General features: G+C 32.3%; 1 protein-coding gene across 1 annotated transcript; it reads left to right on the top strand.

Annotated features, from left to right (window-relative positions):
• Positions 1–187: 187 nt before the first annotated feature.
• Positions 188–2,655, top strand: LOC111389829 (pentatricopeptide repeat-containing protein At3g12770). Its single transcript, XM_023014807.1, has one exon. It carries the CDS (start codon positions 343–345, stop codon positions 2,509–2,511), a length of 2,169 nt encoding a protein of 722 aa, XP_022870575.1. The 5' UTR covers positions 188–342; the 3' UTR covers positions 2,512–2,655.
• Positions 2,656–26,524: the final 23,869 nt, after the last annotated feature.

Raw genomic sequence — 26,524 nt, 5'->3', positions numbered from 1 at the left:
TGTATTTCTAGTCATTTTTCTATTTTAGAGAATTTTCCATATAAATTTTCATTATTTTTCCTCTTTTTCCATAACTTCAAGCAGGAAGTTGCTAGAAGTTATTTGGAAGTTGTAGAGAGTTAAGAAAGTTATGGATTTAAATTCTGTTCAAAACATTACTAGCTATCCACTTTTGAAGTCTTGCAAGGCGGATCATCTCACATGGGTGATCCGTGACCCATATTTTTCAACAGCAGCGAAGACTAGGAAAAGTGGCCAACTGTAGTTTAAGGAAGCGTATAGTCCACTGTTTTACACTACGAGCTGCTATAACATTATATACTGTCTGTGCTGATCATCTTTATGTCTTCTATTGCTTCGCAGCTACGGACATTTATCTTTCCTACGCCGCTGTCTGTATTTGGCAAATTGTGTTCTTCATTACCAGTTCATCTAGACCATCTGTTCTCCTCGAATACAAATCTCTGCAGTACTTTCTACACATTTGATCCAGAAACCTACTACACTTCCCTTCTTGAAAAATCGGTCAGCAAGAACCATCTCAATCAAATTCAAGCAAAGTTATACACCAACGGCCTCGAAAACAATGGTTTTATAATCGCCAAATTTATCCATGTTTGCTCAAATCTTAAAGAAATTAGTTATGCTCACCAAGTGTTTGATAAATTCCCGGATCCCTATGTTTTCTTGTGGAATGCAATTATCAGGGGATATTCCATGCACAACATGTTTGCAAACGCCATTGAACTGTACACAAGAATGCAGCATGCTTACGTGAATCCAGATTCATTTACGTTTCCCCATGTGCTTAAAGCTTGTGGTGGCTTAGTAGCTATAGGCATTGGTACTGCGGTTCATGCACAGAGTTTTAGACTTGGGTTTGAGAACGATGTCTTTGTACAAAATGGGCTCGTGGCATTCTATGTTAAGTGTAACAAAATTTGCTATGCTGGTAATGTTTTTGATGGGTTACAAGACAGGAGTGTTGTTTCATGGACTTCGATTATTTCTGGGCATGCTCAGAATGGGCAGCCTATGGAGGCCTTGAGGATTTTTAGTAAAATGAGAGCATCAAATGTGAAACCTGATTGGATCAATTTGGTTAGTGTTCTAAGAGCTTATTCTGATGTGGAGGATTTAGAACAGGGAAGAAGTATTCATGGCTTGGTTATCAAAGTGGGACTTGAATTTGAGCCTGACTTGCGGATAGCACTTACTGCTATGTACGTCAAATGTGGGCAGGTGATTGTTGCGAAATCGTTGTTCGATCAAATGAAGATTCCCAACGTGATTCTCTGGAATGCCATGTTGTCTGGATTTGCTAAAAATGGTTATGCAGATGAAGCCTTGGAGCTTTTTAGTGAGATGATATCCAAAAGCATTAAGCCTGATGCTGTCTCTGTACAGTCTGCTGTCTTGGCTTCTGCCCAAGTGGGGTCACTTGATCGAGCAAGATGGATGCATGACTTTGTTAATAATAGTGAGTACAAAGGTGACATTTTTGTGAGCACAGCTCTCATTGACATGTATGCAAAATGTGGAAGTGTTGAACTGGCTCGCCAACTATTTAACAGTACTGTAAATAAAGATGTAGTCGTATGGAGTGCAATGATAGTGGGTTATGGATTACATGGATGGGGAAGAGAGGCTATTGAGCTTTTTGGCATAATGAAGCAAGCAGGGGTGCGCCCTAATGATGTCACATTCGTTGGTCTCCTCACAGCATGCAACCATTCTGGTCTCGTAGAAGAGGGCTGGAAATTTTTCCTCTGCATGAAGGATTATGGTGTCGAGCCCAACGACCAGCATTATTCATCCGTGGTTGACCTTTTAGGCCGTGCAGGATACATAGAAAAAGCATACAATTTTATCATGAACATGCCCATTGAACCTACTGTTTCAGTTTGGGGAGCTCTTTTGAGCGCATGTAAGATCTATCGCCATGTTTCAATTGGGGAATATGCAGCAGAGAGACTTTTTTCTTTAGACCCATTAAATACAGGCCACTATGTGCAACTCTCTAATCTTTATGCTTCTGCCTGCATCTGGGCTGGTGTTGCAAAAGTTAGAGTATTGATGCGGGAGAAAGGATTAAGTAAAGATGTGGGATATACTATGATTGAGATTGATGGGAAGCTTCAGGCTTTTCGAATGGGAGATAAGTCTCATCCAAGATCAAAAGAAATATATAACGAGCTTGAGAGGTTAGAGAAGAGATTATTGGAGTCTGGATTTGTCCCAGATACAGAATCATCTTTGCATGACTTAGACAAAGAAGACAAAGAGGTTACTCTGTGTAATCATAGCGAGAGATTAGCAATTGCCTATGGCCTCATTAGTACACCTCCCGGAATTACACTTAGAATAACCAAAAATCTGAGGGCATGTGCAAATTGCCATTTAGCAACCAAGTTAATATCAAAGCTTGTTAACAGGAAGATAGTTGTGAGAGATGCAAAGCGGTTCCATCATTTTAAGAATGGAATTTGTTCTTGTGGGGATTATTGGTGAGAAGTGTATTTATCTTGTGAATTATCACGCATACCGGTTCACAGACTAATCTTGGAAAAGGCTGACAGGAATGAGTCAACTAATTCTTATAAAGGTGCATTTTATTGATTTATTATTTTTTTTATTTTTTTTTTTAAAGTTCTTAATGATTGCTATGTAAAATTCATATGTACAATCTACATAAAATTTCCTTGAGGGGATTCAGACCATCAGAGTTTAACGATTCTGAGAATGGGTAGCAACCGTTGTTGATAGGTAGCTTACCATCTCGCCCTTTATAGTCGCGACTGTTGTCATGGAAAAACAGTTTGTTTTCTATCAAAGAAGCATGCTTAACATAGCCTATAGCAAAAAGGCATCAAGATAATTATTGGGGAATTTTCATAAATGTCACTAAATTTGAAAATATGCAAAAAACAAAAAACAAAAAAAAATTCATTTGTAATAAATATGGTAAAAAATATCACTTTTTTGGTGTTAAAGGTCCTTATTACCCTTAGTGACACCTTTTTAGGAGCATTTAATGCTTGATTTGAAAGTCATTAATGTTGTGATGTGAGGATTTGTTTTATATATTATAAATATTAGAGATATGATTATTATATTGGATAGTCTGAACTCTTGTTAAAATAAAAATATTGAAAAAAAAGAAAAGAAACATAACTTCGTACCATTCACAAATCCTAACTTCCTATTTATCTTCTTCATTTCAACATCAAGCAGACATTATCATTAGATTCGTTATCCATTTTTCAGAGGTTAGTTATTAGAAATTATTTATATTTTCATCTTATAACTTACTATTTTAAATGTTAAATAAAACATAGTCATATTTATTTGAAATTTTTAAAACTTTTATTCATTGATTTGTTTGATTCTTGATATATTTTTGATGTGAAAAGATACTAACATCTTTTAGAAAATGTTAAGGATTCTATAATTAATGAAGTATTGAGTCATTCCTTATTTATTTTTGGAAAGATGTTGTGATGTTGTTGTTGAGAATTAATTATCAATATTAATGTTTTAAATAATTTTTTCCAAGGTACCAAATATATGTTTTCAAGCTTCCCGACAATCTCGACAGTTCAACTATCGAATTCTACATTTTGAAACCGTCATATTAGACATCTCAATTGTCGAAGTCGACATTTAGAAAATGTCAGGATAGATAATTTAACTGTTGGGATTCAACCATTCATATCACCTTTTGTTATTGAATGATTTAAATATTCAAATGTGTCACTTTCATGCTATTAAATGTCAACATATTGATTTTGCTGAGTTCTTACCGTTGCAATCTCAACTTTTCATGTATTAGTAATCATTTGAAATTCATCGTATAAAATTGGTGAAGGTTTTTTTTATGTGGATGACGAATGGAAGTGGAGAGTGGACAAAACCACTTTCATTTTAATTCCAACAAGTATTACCTTATGCACTCGTTATGGTAGAGTTGCTATAACCGGACCACGTATTCCAACCCCATTCTAGCACAACTAATGTAAATAGGCTTGATGTCTAAAAGTAGTTGAAGTTGTATTCTGAATGTTCCCCCAAAAGCGTTGTACATTCTGAAATTATATTATCATTTTCATTTTATTATTATTTGCAGACATTAGTCGTATTTAAGTTCACAAGCAAAATAATTACATAGACAAAAACTGCATACCATTCGACAAAAGCATTCTATCATTCTCGACAGATGGTTGCAAAATAGAAAATTTGACTGCAAAAAAAATGTATAAGGAACATGTTCCCAAACACATTCTCAACTTACATTATTATTAGCATTTTATTATCATTTGCAAACATTGCATAACATCGTGACAGTTAAATTATCGGTTTCGACAAAAGGTTTCTATCATTCTCAATAGTTGGTTACGAGCAGAAAATGTAACTACAAATAAGATGTATAAGGGAATCGATATTACAGAATATTTGGTAAAGACATTACGATATTTATCCCTGACAAAACTATACTACATAACTCAAGAATTTTTTCGTGTTAATTGAACAATCCAACAAGTATGAGAAATGATAAAATGTGTAACCACATGTGGATGTAATCACCAAATCATGTTTATAACCACATTTTTGGAGGGAAGCAAAATGAGGTCATTTAGTACACAAATCAATTCTAATGTAGTATTAACAAATCTCGTCACACTATTTCTTTACTCCCTTTCTTCTCTCCTTAGTGTATGAAGTCCTTGCAAATGCCGCAGGAAATCGAATGTGCGTCGGTCATTGCCTCTTTGTGTTAACAACATCATTACTTTCGATAGGTATGGTGGCAGCCTCTGTTAGCTACAAGCTGAGGAAATTTTTTCGTTGTCCAAGTATGACACTTCAAGCTTATGTCTCCTCGATCTATTTGAAAACATCTCCTCCATCTATTTGAAAATAACATTTGTAACACTAACATTTAAAATTACGAAATGAGAATAGAGTATTCAAAATTTTGAATTCCTCATAATTAAGGAACATACCGTTCACCTCTTGGTTCCCACTAAGCAATGGATCCTCATGATTATCCTAGTACGGGTTGATACCTCCTCCATATAATTGAAAGCAATAATTATAATACTAATGGACATGAATTCAATATTTCTGGTTGCATATTACGAAATGAGATGAATGTATTTAAAATTTTGAATTCTTCATGTGTTAATGCTAAACACACATTTAAAAAATCAAAAAACAAACTATAATGTTCGAGAAGTACTGCCTTTAATTTTCGAGAATGACAGCTCATATCGAAAGATGACTCATCTATCGAGAATAACTAAAATGAACTGTTAGGAACGACAGTTTATCTCGATAGATGGGCCACATAACTGATCTTTCGAGAAGTTCTCGTGTGTCGAGAATTCATAACTGTACAGACTTTTAATGTGACAAATTAAACAGTTCGCTTAGAAGATTTGATATCCATGCCTAACCTAGAAAAATATAATAGATAAGGTAGGTTGGAATGACAAGTATAATACAACAATCAACTTTCACAAACAAAACAAATTAAAAGAAATATGAAGTAAAAAATTGACATAACGTGAAATACTTTATTAGAAAAATATAAAAAAATTCATGTATAACACCCAAAAAAATTTAGAAAAAAACAAAATGCCCAAAAAAGTATAAACCTCAAAAAATGGAGAAATCCAAATTACCTGTAAATGTACACTTCAAACAAAGCTGAATCCAAAACAGAGAACAATCAAACTCATGATCTAGATGTAGGGAACTCAAAATTGGTAGTGCAATCTAAGAGAAAGATAAAAAAAAAAAAAAAAAAAAAAAAAAAAAAAAAAAAAAAAAAGAAAAAAAAAAGGAACTTTAGTAAAAAACTTGAAAGAAAACCTTCAATCCAATCGGAAAAAACACATATAAAATATAAAGCCAAAAGTTGACTATTTTGATAATTTTCTCTCAATTTTTTTTGTTAGATATTTGTGAAAAATTATGATTTAGGATACCTAATAATAATAAGGATAGGCTGACAAGATAAAACTATTTTTCATTGTACTTATACTTATAGAACAAATTTCCGATGGATATGGATTTTAAATTTATATTTATTTCATAATTTTTTTTGTCTTAAGATGCCTTTCCAACCATTTCTATTGAACCACCGAGAATTGAGTTTGCTTATACCCTTTTTAACTAGGAAGAATTATATTGCGTCTCTAACTATGTGAAATGAGAAAGTAGGTCCGAACCATCAATTTGTATTAACTGCATCCTCACTGTTTCAATCTTATAGGAATTCGGTCCGCAATCCATCCACTTGACCACAATAGGTTTATTTATTTTTTGTCAATGACGTCATTATTGTTATAAAAAGAGAGAAAATGAGGAGATAATAAAAGTTAATAAATTTTTTATGTGTTTTATTAAGAATAAAAATCCTATATTGATTAGTAAGAATTAGAGATACAATAGTAATAATTTATCGAGTTGCAGGAGTACAATTGTCATTTATTAATAAACTTACCACTTATAACACTCCTCCTTGAACGATACATTACAAAATATCCGTCTCGTTAAACCTTTGTTTGATAAAAACCTAATGGGTTAAAAAAATCAGACGAAAGAAAATGAGTACAGTTACTTTGGAGTATTAAAATTAAATGTTGCCTCATTAAAACCTTACTAAGAAAATCCAGTGGGATAAAGCTACGATAAAACCTGAGCGAAGGAAAAAGAGTACAGCTACTCCCTGCAAATTTTTGAATCGACGCATTCCACTCTCATGAACCATTTTCTTGAATGTAGATGTCGATCATGATTTTTTGAATAAATCGGCCACATTGTCACTAAGGAAATTTGTTGGATATCGATAACGTCATTCTTTTGAAGCACGTGTATGAAAGAAATTTAGAGAAATATGCTTTGTCCTATCGTTTTTTATGTAGCCTCCTTCGAATTATGCAATATAAGCTACATTGTCTAGGTAGGAATTCGCAACATACTTTGATATTAATTTTGGGTCAAGAAACTTATTTGAAATGATAAATTCCAAGATCTTTTTGTGTGGTTGAATCATCTTGCATTCCAAAACTCCAAAATATTCATTTTCTTGTTCTCCAATGGTCATAATCCCAATCACGATGGAAAGAGATTATCATCCACAATCTAAGTGCCATTTTTTGTAAGACTTTATGCCAAAAATATGGTTATGGGGACTTTCTAATTTTGGTGTGAATTTTTATACGAATTTTCACCATCCCTGCCCTAATTTTGTCATTGTTTTTTTAAATTTTTTTTGCCTCCCTCCTATATGGAGGTTCTACGTAGTTATCTTGGGAGTTACAGGGAGTTGGGGAAGTTATGAATTTAAATTCCATTCAAAACATTTCCTCCTAACCCTTTTAAAATCTTGCGAGTCGGGTCAACCCCATGATCTATCTCACATATCTCCCACTCGCACATGACAGGGTCGATCCGAATCACAAGTGATACCGAATGTCAGACCTTAGATCCTTTTCAAGATCTAACTCACAAAGATTCATACGGCAAATAAATTGTGCGACAAGCGAGTAATATTAAAACTCACGGTAATATAGAACTTGTCAGGTATATATATAGTAGCTCTGTTAGAGGAATATTACATCTCGCTATACCCTAAACTCATTTTTCAACATTAATTCAATTATTTTTGATCCATCGAGTATTTATAGAACATACTTAAACCACATATCGTATCATTTTATTCACAATTGTGTTCTATACTCTAAATGTTAAACACAATTGTCCGACCGATGAATATAAACATAAATGTTGGTCAAAATAGTTTTCCTTTCCTACTTGAATCCTTCAATTTTAAATCAACTGCTTTCCTAGGCATACCCCATCAAACTGAATTAATCATAGTTATTGGCAACATGCTAAAGTAGCAGCACTGAAATAAAATCTCAAGAAACAATCAAAAGTCTTAAGGGTATATATGAGGTTATATAAACCTTAGGGTTTTACACAATGAGGAAGTAGTGATACAATCACTTATTTACACAATATTGGTAGTAAAAGCACATATGGTATGAAACACGTACTATGACGTTTTCTCCCTTTCTTGGGGCATATGTCATATTCTTTGTAAACAAATAACATCGTATAGATCCAAGTTCAGGTATTCTCCAATACCTAATTCAAGTTCTCCTTATGTTCATTCCTCCAAGCAATCTCAAATCGAGAACTCGATCTGGCTACTAAACAGGTTTAATGGATAACAAAATCCATTTTGATTACTTGTTGTAATCTCATCTTGATGTCTTATCAAGGTGACTGGATCATGTACACAACACAATCACTAGAGATTTGATATTACCATGATATTACCAACATATATCTCTAAACATCTTTAGAGTATGATGATTACATATCATCATTTACGTAGATATATGCAAAGGCACTTTTTTTGCTAATGTCTCTCGAAGAAATACCATCAAATGTTTGGTTCTATCTTGATACTTAAGATCTTACCATGAAAGATAGTTGCATAACTAACATGGATCTCATATTTTCAACCAGTATCATTAAATGCTCAATACATCTATACCAAAGAATTTCTTTAGCTGCCAATATATACATTGCAATATATGCTTCTTGCTACTTTATATAGCAAGAGTGCACAAATCTAATAATAATTATGCTCGACTTACTCTCATTTTTAGTCGACAATTGTATATCTATTTCAATCATAAGTTATTCATTTGACAACGAAATAGAATAAATGATAGCAATACCCTTCAAGCATCACAATACATTTTCTAAAGATATTATTGATACCTACTGACTAGATCCATGGCATGACGAATGTTATGGTAAGTATACATCATAGTGTACTTCTATCTTCTAACTCATAATCATACTAGGTACGGTTCTCTGGATATTTCTATGTGCATTTATAGAATCTTTGGACATTTATGAAGACTTATATGATCACCTTTCAATATAGGAGTATCAATAGGGTAGCAATTCCACTTGAGCTTTTATAGTATAAAACTCTTGTGATAGAGCAAGAAAACTCAAATAATATTTTTAACACAAATCATACAATTTGCTAAACCTATGTCCTTCGTCTCAAAGATCGAGGACAACCATTTCAAAATGGTCTCTATACATTCATTTTCATGTTTAGCCAATTCAATGTAATCAACATCAAAATTAAAATTACAACCTACCATTAGACCTTTACGTAAATACAATAATTTTCGTTCATATGATGAAATTTTTGTACGAAATTTAACCCTGTTAAAAACTTAAGTACCACTCTCAAGATTACTATATTAGGCCATGAGTGTAACTATAAAGTTATCACAATACTAAAAAGGCCTTTAACATGAAATTTACAAGATGATTCATGTTGATCTCTTCAATCATTTTTTAATTGAGAATAAAAATACAATCTCTAGGTCTATTTGATGTAACTTGAAATTTAAACATACTATCATGGCTAACATTGACGTACAGAAGCGATTCCCATTGTTATGAAAAAAAAAATTATCTAACTCAATACACTCATAATGAGTATAATCTTTTTTTTAAAAGAAAGAGAGCTTTATCTATCAGAAACTCATTAGTCTTCCACATAGTTTCCAAAAACCCAAAAGTTCTCAGTAAACATAATGTCCAAATAGAACTTACACCATATCCCATATTAGGTTGAAATTCTATACTCCATATATATACTTCCATCATTTTCCTCAAAATTCTCCACTGATTTTCTAAACCAGAAATCATTAACATTAAATAGCTCTAAGCTCCCACTCGAAACCAAAAGTCATTGAAATTAAATAGTTCTTAGATGGCTCCTACTCGGATAGATAGGTCCATCTCGAAAACTGATTACTCCCACTTGAATTAGAAATTTGAATAAACTCTTATATATTCAAAATCGATTCATCAATACGTATAATATCAATTTCAACAATGTTCTCCAATCTTTTCTCCTTACTGAGAAAAATGTCAAATGTCACATCTTGTGACTCGATATCTATAATTTTTTTTTACTTCAATACCTTTTTTTGAACTACATGTACGTCATCGAGACATGTCTCATTCTTAATAGACTTCTGTTTTCGAACTCATTATCGAGAACATATGAATTTTATGAGTCTATGATAACCCATATTTGGTTATCTACGTGTCCAAAACTTATATTCTGACGCTACCAACATTGAGAAAACTCCATTAACTGATACATTGTAGTTTGCCAATGCTCTTTTTAAAAGTAAATGCATAAGTTGGACTGTATATCTCAAACCTCGTCATATTCTGCAATATTCTATTCCTTCTATCAAATACACCATATAATTACTGGTGATTAAGGAATAGTCTATCAAATAAGATCTCTTTCATTACATAGATCATTGATATCTCGTGATAGAGATTCACGCCATCAGATATTTCTCAAAAGTCTTCATTTCTACAATCTGATTTTCCACTCGACTCCAAAAAAGTCTAAACCTACAATATCTTCAACTCAAGAAAATCAAAGGCATATTTGAAATGAGTGAGAAATCCATCTATAAATGTAATGAAAAGTAAAGTTCCATCTTTATTTCAGTTAATCATAGTCCGCAAAGAAATTTGGATGAATTTATTTTATGTAAGTTTAGCTCTTACAGTTTTGAATGGTTTTCTCAATTCAAAACCTCAATCCATTGTACAAATGTCTAAAACCATAATAAACATCACCATTGTGAGCACGAACAGATCTACCACACCTAAGTTCAAGTAAGAGACCGCTCTTCGAAGAACAATAACTGAGATCAAATGTTGTTTTTGATACTATCTTAATATTGAATAGGAGGCTAGTTTCTCTACTAATTTGCAGTACCAGTCATATAAACCTCCACCACATCTTCATTATTTGTATATATCTATTTTGTACCAAGTCAAAGACTCGAAAATAGACTAAAGACACTTCTTGATCTCATATAAAATAGATTTCTAGCTCTTGAATCCACTATCCATACAAGATAAGATTCAATATATACAATGTTGACGCGTAAACAACACTAAGAGGAATATATTCAAGTACAATATCCTTTAACTTAACCACTTTTGAGCTAAGAGATTCAAATCGTATAGTTGAAGCACTTAAACCTTTATAACATTGATCCTCGACCAAAATAACTTTCATTTACTTACTCTCTAATATGTTCGTCTTGGTCCATTTTTTTAATCTCCTCATCTATCCCGCATTTATTCTAGCTCATTTAATGCTTAAGATTAAAAATCTTATACAAGCTAGAACATTGCTACACAAGCATGTCCTCGAGACTTAGAAACATCAAGTCACACGTCTTCTAACTCACACAGTGGGTAGTGTCAAATATGGAAAATTAACACTTCAATTTGTATATGACCATAATATTTTCACAAATCAAATTATAACTGCATTAGGATTTTTCAGATTTTCAACTGGAGATTGAGATCAACTTTTAACCTAGTAAATGTTCGAATTTGGAAGGATCTATTTCAAGTAAACTTGTACCCTTTATGTTAGCTTCCAACGCACTTTGAATTGCCTTAATTGGATATCAGGAGAAAAAGTTATGGTCAAAATACTGAAAGTATTCTTACAAAATATTCTAGCTGAAAATTTAGTTTCCTTATTCGGTTCAACCACTTTTGGAAACAACTTGGCACATGGTTTTAAGCCCTAGACTAGACAGAACACGCCTCTCTTCACCTCCATAACAATTTTCTCTCATCTTGGGCTAAAGAATTCAATGGAGAATTAAATTTCTTGGTGAAGCTACAAAGGAACTCATTGGATTTGGCGACTTTACGTCATTTATTCATGTAAATTGGTATTTTTATTGTCAAACACTTCTAGATCTAGACTTTCTTCATGAATTTAGTTTGGAATTTATTTAATTTTACTAGATTCTTCATCGATTCAATCATATTTTTTCTATTGTGGAATTGAATTAATTGTTGAATTTCAAATTCAATCAACTTTATTGGTGGATTATTTACTGCCTTGTACATTGTGTATATGGTTGATTCTTAATCTTAGTCCAATAAACATGTGTAGGAATGGTTTACAAAAGTCTAGGTCTTAGGATTACAGTTGAAATTTGATTGATCTTCATTGTTAAATCTTCCGATTAGAGAATTGGATTGAAAATCTCTAATTGAGCAAAAAGTCATGAATTATTGACGTTGATGATCCAATCCAATTGAGGGAATTCGGACGCTTCACTAATCTCGCATATTGATAATTAAATCTCATTCCAATTGACAAATTATTTTCACATAATTCATGAAATCCTAGTTCGATAAATCCTTTAAACAATTCGTCCATCTCTTGTGAAATCGTCACCCCAAAACTATGCTATAACTATCGCGTTATTCTTTGGGTATAATCAAATTTTGACAACGTTGCAAAGGAGACGATACAAATAATCGAAGGATTTTTGAGCAAACTGGTGACTTCGTTCCTCTTTTACATTTTTTTTAGTTAGTTTAATTTTATTAGTTTTTATTCTATTATTTCTCACAAAATTTCATATTCTTTGGTGCTTTATGAATAGAGATCGAGACGAGCAAGGTTGATTCATTGCAAGGTCGCAACTAGTGTTTGAATCTCTCCTTAACTCTCTCTTTGATATTAAATCTATTGGCACACACATCACATCACATAACACAATGACTGATAGTGAACACGAAGAGGCACCAACTAGAACTTTACATGATTATCTTTACCCCACACGTATATCTACACCATCGTGCGTTATATTTCCACCTAATATGCCACTTACGGACCTTAAATCGGGAATGATCCAACTTCTTCCCACCTTTCACGGTCTTGAAAATGAAAATTCATACGTCCATATTAGGGAATTTGAAGAGGTGGTTGCAGATTTCAACACTCAACGTGGTACAATCGATGCAGTCAATTTTTCCTGTTTTCTCCTAAAGAAAGAGCAAAGAGCTAGCTATTTCATTGAGACCACGTTCGATTGGGACTTGAGCTGAAATGACCCAGTATTCTTTGACAAGTACTTTTCCCACCACAAAACAACTGCATTGAAAAATCAAATCTCTTCTTTTACTCAAAAGGAGAGTGAAACTTTATATCAAGCGTGGGAAAGGTACAAAGAATTGCAAACCCTGTGCCCCCACCATGGTTATGAAAGTTAGCGCATTGTGAGTAATTTTTATGAGGGATTATTACTTAGGGAGCGTCAATTTGTTGAAATGATATGTAATGGTGAATTTTTTTCAAAAAGATCCGGATGAGGCTATAAACTACGTAGATGACTTAGCTGAGAAAGCCCATACCTGGATTGGACCTAGTGCCACTGAGAGTATTAATATGTCATGACCCACTAGAAACCGAATAGCACAGGTATTTGTCATCTTAGGGAGGAAGATAACCTTAGAGCAAACGTAGAAACCTTTGCTAGAGAACTTGAAAACCTGCGTGCTACGGATTCATAAACCACTTGATCAATTTCTCGTGTTGAGTCTTTAGAGCCTTGTTTTGTGTGTGGAGGGAGTGATCGCCCAACACAAGAGTGTGTCACTTGTGCTGAGATAAGAGGACTTTATGAGGAATGCTGTAATGCTCTAGACATATATCAAAAGCTCGATACTCTTTACCTCGAGACTTACAACCAAGGGTGGCAGAATCACCCCAACTTTAGCTGTAAGTCTGAAAACTAACAACCTGTCCAATCCAATAGAGCTTACAATGCACCTCACGTCAACCCACATCCTCTAGGAATTCCTTAGAAGATACTTTACATGCATTTATTGAGGCACAGGGTACAACACATTAAAAATTTGAGAATATGATTGGCCAATTAGCTGAGGAAAACAAAGAGATAAAGAATCATGTATCCAAACTAACCAATGCCTTAGCTGTAGGGGAACGTGGAAAATTTCCACCTCAAGCTCAACTAAATCCAAAGGGATCGGATCAATAAATCGAGTAAAATTCCGTTGATCTTCCTGAATTCCTTCGTTGTTGTAGCTCTAAATTGCTCTAAAATTCCATAGTGGATGTGATTGCATGAGTCTCTCTACCATGTGACCGCATAGTAGAGCGATCTTTCACTTGTGGTCATTTTAGTCCCCAAAATGTGTTCTCTTCCATTTTGACCTCGTTTCTTGAATCTTCTCATTCCATCGACCAATAAAGCCTCCAATTGGTACTTAGCTCAATCAAGTCTTCGATTCCTCCCTCGGGTCATCTTTTGCGTATTTGCATTTTGATCCCTGAACTTTTGTTTTTCCTCATTTTGGTCCTTTTTCGAGTCATTTCTCTCGATTCCCATAACATCCATCAATATAACCTACAAAAACAAGATTTAATAGAATTAAGCCACATTCCAACTGTATTTATCACGAATTTATCTTGTTTTGTAGCTTGAATAAGTGTGTAAAAACACTATCAAGAGACTTAGTCAAATCGTGGTCACCATTTTCAAATGATGAGAACTAGGTGGTGCGATGTAACTATTTAAGGATAGATGGGCATAGTACTGTCCCAGATCAAACATTCTAGATATATTCTAAATTAATAATTTGAACTTTTAAGAATTACTATCAGTAATAAATCATTTTGGACCATGTATTTTACCTTATGGAATTGTTTGATATTTTATTATTTCACAAATTATGATGTCAAATAAGTTCATTGATATTAATTAATATTATCTATTCTCTATAGAGGTCTAGTCATTATAAGAAAATGTTCATTTTTATGCAATGATCCAAGTCTTGTGCCTAACCATTCTTTTATGTACTATCTACTTTGGGAGAACGTAGTCCATTTACCCCTCACGAGTTTTTGTTGCATTTCTCAGAATTTGAACTCAAGACCTCTATCTTATGAGACCTAAATTCTCATAAGTGAGATTGGCACCAAAATTTAATTTAAGTCTCATCAAACATCTTTTTTTTTTTTTTTTTAACCCAGCGAATACTAGTTATTGTACAATGAGTATATTTTCTCATTACAACAAGAAGTTTTGAAATTGCTCCATATTTTGAAAATAAATTCCAATAGGTACACAAATGAAAAGTGCAAGTTGTATCATGAATCCAATTCTCGTCAAATTTGTAGTTTTAGCTAGAAATAAGTAAAAGTTCTATGGCACTGTAAGTAGTTACTGCAGTGATGGCGTCACCTCAAGTATCTAATTGCTTTTCATTTTGAAAAGTTGCAGCCAAATTTTCTCTATTCTATAACTTATAGCAATTCTTAATTAAGTGCTAGAATTCTTGCAATAAATTTTGAAGTTAGATCTTAATTTGCTTTTACACAACCACCATCAAGGATAAAGCCATCTCCATGAACCTCAATAATATGCTTCATTTCTCCTTTGAAAATAGAGTATCATAGGCTTCGTAAAATCGTGTCTCTAAACAACAAATATGGAACAGGCAAAAAACACAATAAAGTCAATTCCATATAAGCGAATACATAACGAAGATCTTGTACTGTGATCTAATAGTGGGACATCAATCTTCGTGATTGCCATCACACAAAAAAACAAAAGAAAAACAAAGAAACAAAAAAACAAAAAATCTCTTTATGAATAAAACATTGACTTTGATACCAATTGTTATATGCAACGAAGAAATTATCGGATTGCTCTGATACGCAATTTTTTGTAATAATAGGTGAAAAAATAAAATATGACGTAGTAATAAGTGATTGATCTCAAACTTAAGGACAAAATAATTTGTAGAGGAAATAAGAATTCCCTTAAATATATAGAAAAAATATAATATTTTTCTGTTTATAATTTGTCTAACTTATGATTATGTTAAATTACCAATGTAACTTCTAGAGAATAGCCAAATACATATAGGAACAACTAGAGTACGTCACAACCCTAGTCTTGGTGTTGGAGAGGAAAACACGTGTAAGATGCAAAAACAAGCCCGAGCAAGGTACTCCAATTGGCTTCAGGGCTTTACTACTTTGGGTGCGCAAGTGACAGACAAGCATAATTGCACTGAAAAGTCCACCCTGATCTATAATTTCATCTCTTCAAATTCAACACAAACTCCTAAATGGGCTTTCAAATAGAACTCAAACTAAAATTTTCCAATCAGACTTCAAATAGAATTCTTCTTAAGTCAAATTTAATTAGAATTTTCAATTATCTTCCAAGAATTCAGGTCACATCCAAATTCTATCACCCAAAATTAGGTCAAAATTTGAGCCATACCGAAAAAAATATTTTATTCGAACAAGGAAATAAAACATTCTACTTGGATTATTGCCTACTACTTGTCAACATTAGGACTTTGCAATTACAAGGGCGTTTGCTATGCAATCGCAAGACACGAGTTTTCCTGCATGTTCAATCTCCGACTCTGTCTTTTTGTTCAATTCAACCCTTCCTATGTGAAATCTCGGTCATTTATCTTTAAGTCATTATCATTTGGCTTGCCACATTCAAAAAATCCCAAATCAATCTCATGCAAGTTCTGCTAGTTTACAATTTAGTCCTCAAATATTTTAAGACTTCTGAATTTCTTGTGATTGATCCCTTAATTATTCATATTGAATAACTACAATCGAGATGATTTTCAATTTAATTCGAATCAACTTCAATTAAGCTCCAAAACACCGTTTTCGTATAAATTGCATCCAACTTGAATTTTTACCTATTATTATTGACACTAAATTACTGCCCAATAAATAAACAAATTTAGAAATCCAAATAAGTGCTTAATATGCCCTTATCATCACCAACAATTGGCAATGGGATGTGGTTAAGCACGATGACAACTGCTCGACTGGAAATTAACCATTAATGAGGTTTTAAAACCATGACATCTTGAGATTTTTTTTCCTAGCATAAGTCCAAACAAGTTTAAAAGTTTGAAAATTCTTTATTAGTTTCATGAAGTTTTAGACCTCCACTCGAAACATAATCCTGAATAAAAAGAATCAAAAGGAAAACTCGAACAAATGAGAAAAAAAAAAGAAAAAAGCTGATATTAAGATTTCGAGATGCAATTGACAATTAATTAGTTTTTTTCTTCAGAAAATAGATTAATTTAATATCCGAAGCTTAAAATAAATGAATTATTCTAGACGGACAGGGCAATGTTAGCCCCCTGGACGGACAGGGCACGATTCAAAATAAATTTCTAGAACCCAAAAATCACCGGTTTTCACAAATAATAATTTTCTAGAGTAGAAAATGAATTTACCCTATTTGCACTTTGGTCCCTAAAAAGTGCAAAATTGCAAATTATACCGAACTTCTCGAATCTCTCACAAGTCTTTAGGCACTAAATAACATATCGTGGACTTGAAATCAGCCTTAAAATAACTTATTTGCAATCTTTTCAAATTTAAATTTAGGCCCTGGACTTCTCGGAAATCACAATTAAGTCCCAAATTTTAATTTGATTTCTTATCAACTTATGGCTCTACTTTTCATTACTTGCTATAATTTCTTAATATTCATAATCTGGTCTTGATAAGCTTGATAGAAACAATTTACACATCCTTCTTAGCATTGAGTAAAGAATTGGTCGCCATAAACTTCTCGTAGTAGTGTGATTAATGGGATTAGCATTGTCCGCTTAAGTTTCAAATTTGAGAGAAATTAATTAAGGATTAGGTAAGTCACAAACTAACCTTCCTTTTCTCTAGTTTGAGATTAGCTCGTAGCCTGAACTATTGTCATTCCTAATTTTGTGACGTCACCATTAATTTATTTGTTTTAAATCATTATAGATCCATATGTATTTTTCTTCGTTAAACACCTTTTCAAAATTATTATTTGAAAACTTTTTTTTTAGATACTCATTTTTAATTATACATTTATAAAATAAAATATTTTGTATATAAATTTCAAAATTTCCTTTTTTTTTAACTACACATTCTCCTAACTTCAAAGCATTTATTTTTCTCTAATAATGACTGTCAAATAGGAGCAAAATATCATGCCAAAAATAGTCTCCTCTAGCAGTGGCAATGGGCCGAGCTAGCTTTTATAACCATGAGATCGATTTGTGGCTCGTTTGTAATAGGCAAGCTCGGCTATTTACTCGATGGGCAAACTCGTCTCGACCCTTGAGCTCCTGGCTCATGGGCCGAGGCGAGCTTAAGCTCGTGAGCTCTTTTTTTATTATTACAAAAAAATAGGCAAAAAATAAATCATATATTGCAAAAAGGTAGAAATAAAAACAGTAAATCCTCCTCCTTTATCCGGACTTGGGATCGGCTACTTAAGTTTTGAGTAAGCAGAGTTTAAAATTGTACACGAAAAACTTACAAATTGTACAATTTTTTTGAAAAAAAATTAAAAACAGTATTATAAAATAACAAAATTTAATTAATATGGTTAAATTAAATATCAATTACCGAACGACTTGCAATTTTGACGTGTTTATCTTGTAGTTGAAAATGAGCGTCCTGTCAATTTTTCACGCACATTAATGCTTCCAAAATATCTTCTTCCAGTCGACTCCTGACCTCGGACAAAACCATCTTACATGCATTAAAGGCAGACTCCGAAACTACAGTGCTAATCGGAGATGTCAGTAAATATTTTACAATTGCGGAAACTACTGGCCGTCATCGTTTATACCGTCGCCAAAATTCAATAACTTTTTCGAAGCTTTTTTAATAGTTTTATTAGTAGGCATATTATGATTAAAATAATCAATTAATTCAACAGGTAATATATTTGCACTTGCCTCCAATGTTTGGTTAGACGCAAAAGATAAAGCATTACCAGATGAACCTATTGCATTTGCAACATATCTATACATGTTAATGCCTTCAAATAAATTTAATATTTTAGCATTATCTTTTTCAATATCAGCGAAAGGAGTAGACGCAGAGGGTACTCGACTAATATTTGTATACATTCAATATGCGTATAACTCATACATTTTACATAAAGTTTGTTCTAAAATTCAATACGTCATAAGTGTATTAAATGTTAAAGCTCTTGAAATTTGATCAATTACATATTTAGTTCCTGATAAATTATATTGGGGTCCATGATGCATGCTAAAGGAAATAACATAGGTAATTATTCGCAATATTTTTTAAATTTTAATTCCATAGAATATATAATTGACTAAAATCGGGTCATTTTTGTATTTATAAAATGTTCTTGCAATTATATAAAGATATTCGAGTACCATACATCTAGAGGGATAGTAAATTTCAGATAGAATATTTGTGATGTCAAAAAAACTTGTAAAAAAATTTAAACTTTTAAAGCTAAAAGCCAATTATATTCATCAAAAACAATGTTGTCACCATTTCTAATATGCCTATTATTATAAAACTCAGTTATTAAATATTCAAAACCTTCGCATGACTTTAGTAATAAGTAAGTGGATTTCCATCTATGACCTACGTCGCTAAAAATGTTTTAGCATTTGTCACCCCGTATTGACACAAAGTTCCTCAAATGCTTTTTTTTACTAGAGGAGATCGTGATAGATATTAGTACATTCCTAATTCTTTGTATTTCATCCTTAATATGCTTTAAACCATTTTCTATATTTAAATTAAAATAGGGCACACACAACGAATATAAAACAAATAACTACCGAAATCAAGTTGCAATACCCTACACAATTTATTAATAACTATTTTATTAACACTAGCATTGTCGAATATAAAAGAACGAATTTTACTTTCTCACCGATATTCTCTGATAATGGTCATAATTGCATTATTTATATTGTTAGCATTATGGGGGAATACAATAATTTTAAAAGCAATAATTTTTTTAAGTATACACCAAAGTGGGTCTATATAGTGTGCATTTGTAGTTATATAAACTCTTTTATTAATCACCTCCCATATATCCGAAATTAAAGATATAACACCGCCATATTATTGCAAATCCAAAATCAATTGTTGCTTTGTTTGAAAAAAATATTTTATTGTATTTGAATGAAGAGTATTTTGACTTAACATAACGTACTTCTGTTGAAGATATTCTTTTATGTATGAGACGAAATGTCGGTTGTCCGCTATTACAAGATGTAACTCAACACAAGCAACAAGTTTCACCATTCTCGTACGAGCTTTCTCCTTTGAATACATCCATATGTTGAGGAGCGAAATTGTAGAAATGGTGCCTGTACTACCAAATTGTAGTTGTGTTGAAGAAGTCCATGTTAGGCCGTACACGCTTTGTAGTAACGGTTAAGGTATGTGGTATCAGTGCCTTTTTACCATGCCAATTGTTGTTGGTAGTATTTACATACTACTTTAGACTCTGGACTCCATCAACAACACGGTCCATTGAAATCAAATTGAAGTGATTACAACATTTTGCCTTTTTTTCCCTTTCACTTCCTTCTAGCATCGAGGATGTCTAATTCGGGTTCCTCCTCTTGCTCCACTTCAACTTTGGAAACATCAATGTCATCCAAATTAATTAGATTATTGCTTCCTTCTGCACCTAAATTTGGAATATATGCAGGAATTTGTACTTCATTTAGATCGAAAATTTGATTTCGATATTGTCTTTGCAGCGTCACAGGTGATTCGCCTCTCATATCGAACAAGCCCTAGACAAATGAATGTGGATCCATTTCAATTTGTGAACTGTAACGATACAGTATAGATGATGTAGTAAGATGCAGGTATTAAGACTTGAGTAAAGAGCAAAGTTAAAATTGTGAATTTGTAGCGTGAGAAATGAGAATTGAATGAATTGAAATTGAATGGTTGAAATTGAAGATGATTAAATTGTAAAAATGAATTTATATTGTATAATTGTAGATAATTGACTATTTGATGCTATTGAGCACAAGAGAGATTAAGAGAAAGAGAATTGTTTGCTTGATGAAAAATATTTGGGGGAATTAGGGGTTATTTATAGAAGAGACAGACAAAAAAATTCAATGACCAAAATGGTCACCGAAAAGTTCATAAAAGTGACTGAAACAATCACTTTTTCAATTAAGTGACCATTTCAGTTTCGGTCAGGGACGGATCCAATTGCTCGGGTGAGCTAGAGCGGAGCGTCAAGTACTCATCAAACAACCATCCAATATAGCGAGATTGTCTTCTAATATTTAATTAGTTTATATTAAAAGAATCTCCAATCAATATATAAATGCATGAAAACGTAAAAAGCATATACATACAAAAATATAATTCGATACAATTTACAATAGTAAGGAATAAAAAATTAAAATATATTTTTTGAATCATATATTATGATCAAATTTCAAATTTTTATGAACTTAAGGGAAACAAGATGAAGTTTACACAAAAAGTAAACAATAAAGACAAAAATTTTAATTATTGTTTATTGTATTGAAAATAAAAGACGAAGTGCAAGTGGGGGGAACTGAACCAAGTCCCTCTCACATGCAAAAGAAACTTGTCACCATATGCGCTATAGCCATCTTCAATTAAAAGTTTAGGTTTAACTTATTTAACTTTAAAACTCGATTAATACGTAAATTTCTCTTCCGATGAGCCACCACAGGCAACCACACCGGCTTGTGGGTCCTGGCTTTGCCTCTGGTTTCGGTCACACTTTTCACACTAGCTAGGCTCATACCACACGAGGGGCTCGTCAATGGGCGAGCCAAGCAGGCTCTCGGCTTGCCAAACGGGCTTGCTCGCTCGGCTCGTGCTTGGGCTCGTAAAATAACTAGCCCGAGTCACCCACGAGTTCCCTTTTTGCAAGTCAAGTGGTCGAGCTAACAAGCTGCTAGGCCTGTTTGCCACCCCTTATCTCCTTTATGTCTGTAGTTCTCTAGACGTTTCTCTTTCATTTTCTTGTCTCTCTCTCTCTCCCTTTTTTTTGCCTTTGGAAAACTGAAACACGAAGTACGAACAACACTTCCAGCAAAATTCTAATTTTCAGACGACTTTCTAGAACCTGTTGATTCATTTTTTATTTCAAGATTCTATTTCATTAATTCATTTTCTGAATAATCTTACCTAATTTTTCTAAATATTTCTATACTTTTATTTATTTTTTAATTTTGAATTGACCTCAAAAGGAAAAGAGATTTGTATCGGAAAAAAAATGTACTTAAGTTAAATTTCGACATCTGCGATTTGTTCGCAGAGCCATTGAAAAAAATTGTACTTATGTTAGGGAAAATAATTAGAAGGATAAAACGGTCATTTAACTCGCACCTAATTATCGGATGGAGATAAAATACATATATAACATGTCAAAGGAAAGTATTACAAATTTATTGGCTTCTGTGATCTTATATATTCCAAGAGTTTAGTCTTTTACCTTTAGTGAAAAAAGTAAAGACTAATAATTAGATTGGACGGTCTAGGCTCGACAAGACAGGATCTAATTATTAGAATTTTGGATGATATATGTTCGATCAGGTCCTTGTGGTAGCTCTATAAAGTTTTTGAACTTAATTATGGTAATTATAGTAGTTTTGGGCTTGATTGTAATTACAATGGAGTTTTGTACTCAGTTATAATTACTTTAAAAGTTGTAAACTTAATTATAATTGTAATTGAAGTTTTAGGGCTACACATGTAATTAAATATGAACTAATTGTATGTGAACTTTAATTAAAACTTCCACTTGGATTTTAATTAGAACTATTATTTGAATGTGGAAATATTTTTATGCAAGGAATGAAACTATTCTATCTATACAAATAGAGATTAGATGAAAATTAGACATCCTATAGAATTGTACAACAATTATAATACATAATTCATAGTATTCTAATTTGGAGAGAGAAAATTATTTTTCTTGCTTTTATCAATTGTCCTATAACGCCACGATCCACATGGATCGAAGCGTCATAAGATTAACTGTACTTTAGCCGTAAATTAATTAACTATAGTGGAAGGTATAAAGATTAAATTTTAGAATTTAATTCAAGAATTTCTTTTAAAAAAATAATTCAATACTAAAAGAAAAAAAATTCAAAAATATTTTTAGAATGGATTCCATGCATGTAACGACTATTAACGAGAAATTTTTGGCAAAATTTTAAAAGTAATGTTACTATTTTAGTTTTTATCTCAAATGGTAATTGTCAAAATAAATTTGTTTGCATAACTATCAACCTTGAAACTTCATGAAATTTTTTTATAAAGTATAAAAATCCTTATAATATGGCATATCCAAAAATTGGCTCCCATCGGCAGCACATATGGTACTAAAATATTTTTCAAAACCCCGCAGTGACTCGGGCTGGAACGTAACCCAGCGCAGCTTACCTTAAGTGTCATATAAAATTCTACACGCATCGAATCGACATGATTTCAACTATACTCAGTAGCTAACCCCTAAGACTATCAAACCCAATTGGTATCGTCCAAAAATTTCAAATAACACGTGAGTTATGAATTTTTGAAATCAAGGGCAGAAGCTGAAAAATGGCAACACTACCCAATGCAGTTTACTTTATGCGACATATAAAATTCTATCGATATCAGATTGACATGATTCTAGGTTCATTCAGTAGCTGACTTATGAGGCTATCCAACACCACTGACTTTGAATAAAAATTCCAATTAACGAAAGAGTTATGAATTTTTAAAAACGAGGCAGAGACTGAAATTTTTGAAGAGATAGCAAGACTTTGAATCGCTAACTTTTTTTTGTAAACGGTGATTTGTAAATTTATTTCTATGATACATATCTACTTTTAAACATTATTTATTCATAAAGAAATATTCTTAGAAGAGTTCCATATATGTCGTCCGTAGAAATCCAAAAAAATAAACGTAAACATTTCATGATTTGATTAAAATTTTCAAGTCACTGACTTTCTCCATGGCATGTCGCATCATCCTTTACCATCATCCCGCCCCAAGGAAAATCCATTCAACCTGTAGGAAGGGAATTAACCTATAAGTTTGAAATTCAATAGATATTAACGGCGCATTTCGTTCTTAAATTAGAAATTTCGAACTATAGATTCATACCGTCGCACGTAGATGGATTTCCAACAAAATCCAATTTCTATAGCATTATTATAACACATAGAACCAGAGAATGATTATTCAACAATTGTAGTGTCGAAGCACCGTACCCGAAAGTACAACTTCATTTAAACTATAATGGTATCGAAACACCGTATTCGAAGGTACCGTTTAATTCAATCTTTTAAACGAAAAATCATAATTTGAAAATGAAATAAATACCTGCACCTTTACCTACCTTAATTTGAAACTTTGAAGAATATAAATGATTTGTAGAATTGGAAATTAAAACTTCAATATAACAGGACGTTGCCAGCCATAAAATGGTCAAAAATAGTAAATGGCCGGTTTCATTCCTAACAATTTTGATCAGTTACGTTTGTATGTGTATCTATGATTACACGTATAAGTTGAAAGAAACGAAATTTGAAAATGGAAGGCAAACAATACAGTGGCTTTCCTCATTCCCCAATTTAAGAGAAATTTTAAATTGGTTAATTGGCTAACTTGGAGGTTTCATTCCCAAATTCTGGATTTAAAAACATTTTAAAAGCAAAGGTTTTAAGTTACATTATAATGACCTGTGATAAGGTGTGTGTTTAATTGAAATTTATTTGACTTGTTTATACCAATTAATGGGGCATATTTCATGGAAAGTGTGTATATAATACTATATATTTGTCATCATTTTTTTTCTAAACTTTATTCAACTTAAAAATATTAACATATATCCTCAAGTAAAAACTTATAAAATCTCTTTTACTTATAGTTCCGTCGTTTTGAAAAATAACATTTTCGCGAATGAATTTTACTATACATAAAATAAATCTTTACCATCGGGTCAAAACTTTGGGAAAACATTAAATAATTTCGCCCAACTTCATCAAAAGAATTTTTAAAAAAATGTTGGTGGCCGGACCTGGGTTGAACTTTGAACCACCACAAGGTTGTAAAGAAATTCATTTTAAGACATATTTGACTAGTATTGGGTTTTTCATTTCTTATACGGGCCGAGCATAATGTTCATCTATAGGCTAGGCTCGTGGTGTTAAATTATCACATAAAAAATGAACCTAATTTCATTTTATTTTTCGGGCTTCTATATGTCTAATTCAAAAATTAGTTTCTTGATTTAATTAAAAGAATGCATCCACCCACTGGTATAGTATTGACTTTAAAAAATTCCAAAGAAGACTTAGATGTTTGAATCATCAAGTTCGTGCAATTAAAAGCTGGAAGTTCGTGATCCAAAAAACTAGAAGTTCATGATTTAGAATTTATTCACCATAACAACAAAGGTCTGTTGCAAAACTGATTGCTAAAAGGCTCTATCACAAACTTTTAATAAGTGAATGTTGACATTGATTAATTTAATTAAGTTTTGATGACCCTTTTTAATTGCATGTTGCCAATTTTTCCTTTTGCAACGTTTTCTTGAATATTGTGAAAAATTTAATTTTTTGCAACGTTTAATGAATATTGTTAAAATCTAATTCTATAGCAACATTCAATGCTTGTTGCTGAAACTTTTTGACAAGACCCATATCGAATCACCCTTCTAGACTCGACACATGCCATACGTCGATGATAGATACCAGCTAAGTACCGAACCCACCACCAAGGCAACTTGACCTATTTTAACTGTAAAATACTTTTTATAAAAAATTTGGCAGAATTTTCTTTAAAATATAGCCAGTCCCTTTGAATATAAACCATTCAAAATAAAGTTCACATGAATAAAATTTACACTTCTTAACAAGTCACGGACACTAAAAAACCAACATAATCAAAATATATCAAATATGCAATGAGCCCATGATATGGATACATTTCCTGACTAAAATGCATGTATCTTAAAAATATGAATTGTCTAAACTGACAAAATGGGTCATACAACTAATGACAATACGCACCTCAACTTAATAGATCAATGGGCTACAAAGCTGTTCAACTTGGCTACTATCTGATAAAGAAAAAGGTTAAAAGATATATGAACTTATAGATCAGTGAGTGGATAATTTGCAAATAAGTATAATTTTTCCATTTATACATATTTTCTGAAAATTGTGCTCTATTAAAACTTTGAGAAATTTTGAAATTTAGTAACACTTTTAAAGCTAAACATGATTGTATCATAAAATTCTTTGTTTTTAATTCTAGATGAACAACTGTAAGGTATACTAAATATAAATAGTCTGATATCAGTAAATATAAGTGAAAATATACTTTCACGAAACTATAAGCTGAAATCATTACTCTGAAAAACCGAATAAACTAAATTCTATAATCTAAAACCTGATAAGCTGTATAATAATGGAAAATCACACCAAAAAGGTACCTGGAATAACATTACTCATGTATCGATATACATGGCAAAGCTATTTAATTATGAAATTCTGCAATTCTGATCATACGCGAGCAAAGCTACCGGAAGGCTATAATCAGGTCGTACACTATGAAAACACATTCACAATAGTATAAAGTGAGTAAAATCACCATAACTGATTATACATTGTAGAAACACATTCACACCAGTTCAGACTAGGGTAAAATAACCATATGAAGTCATACAATGTGAAAATACATTCACACCAGTGCAGACTAGGGTAAAATTAC

The sequence above is a fragment of the Olea europaea genome, unplaced genomic scaffold (assembly GCF_002742605.1).
Source record: "Olea europaea var. sylvestris unplaced genomic scaffold, O_europaea_v1 scaffold626, whole genome shotgun sequence".
In the NCBI taxonomy this organism is placed as follows: domain Eukaryota; kingdom Viridiplantae; phylum Streptophyta; class Magnoliopsida; order Lamiales; family Oleaceae; genus Olea; species Olea europaea.
Note: the sequence above shows the minus strand (reverse complement) of the source record. Positions and strands in the feature narration are given on the sequence as shown.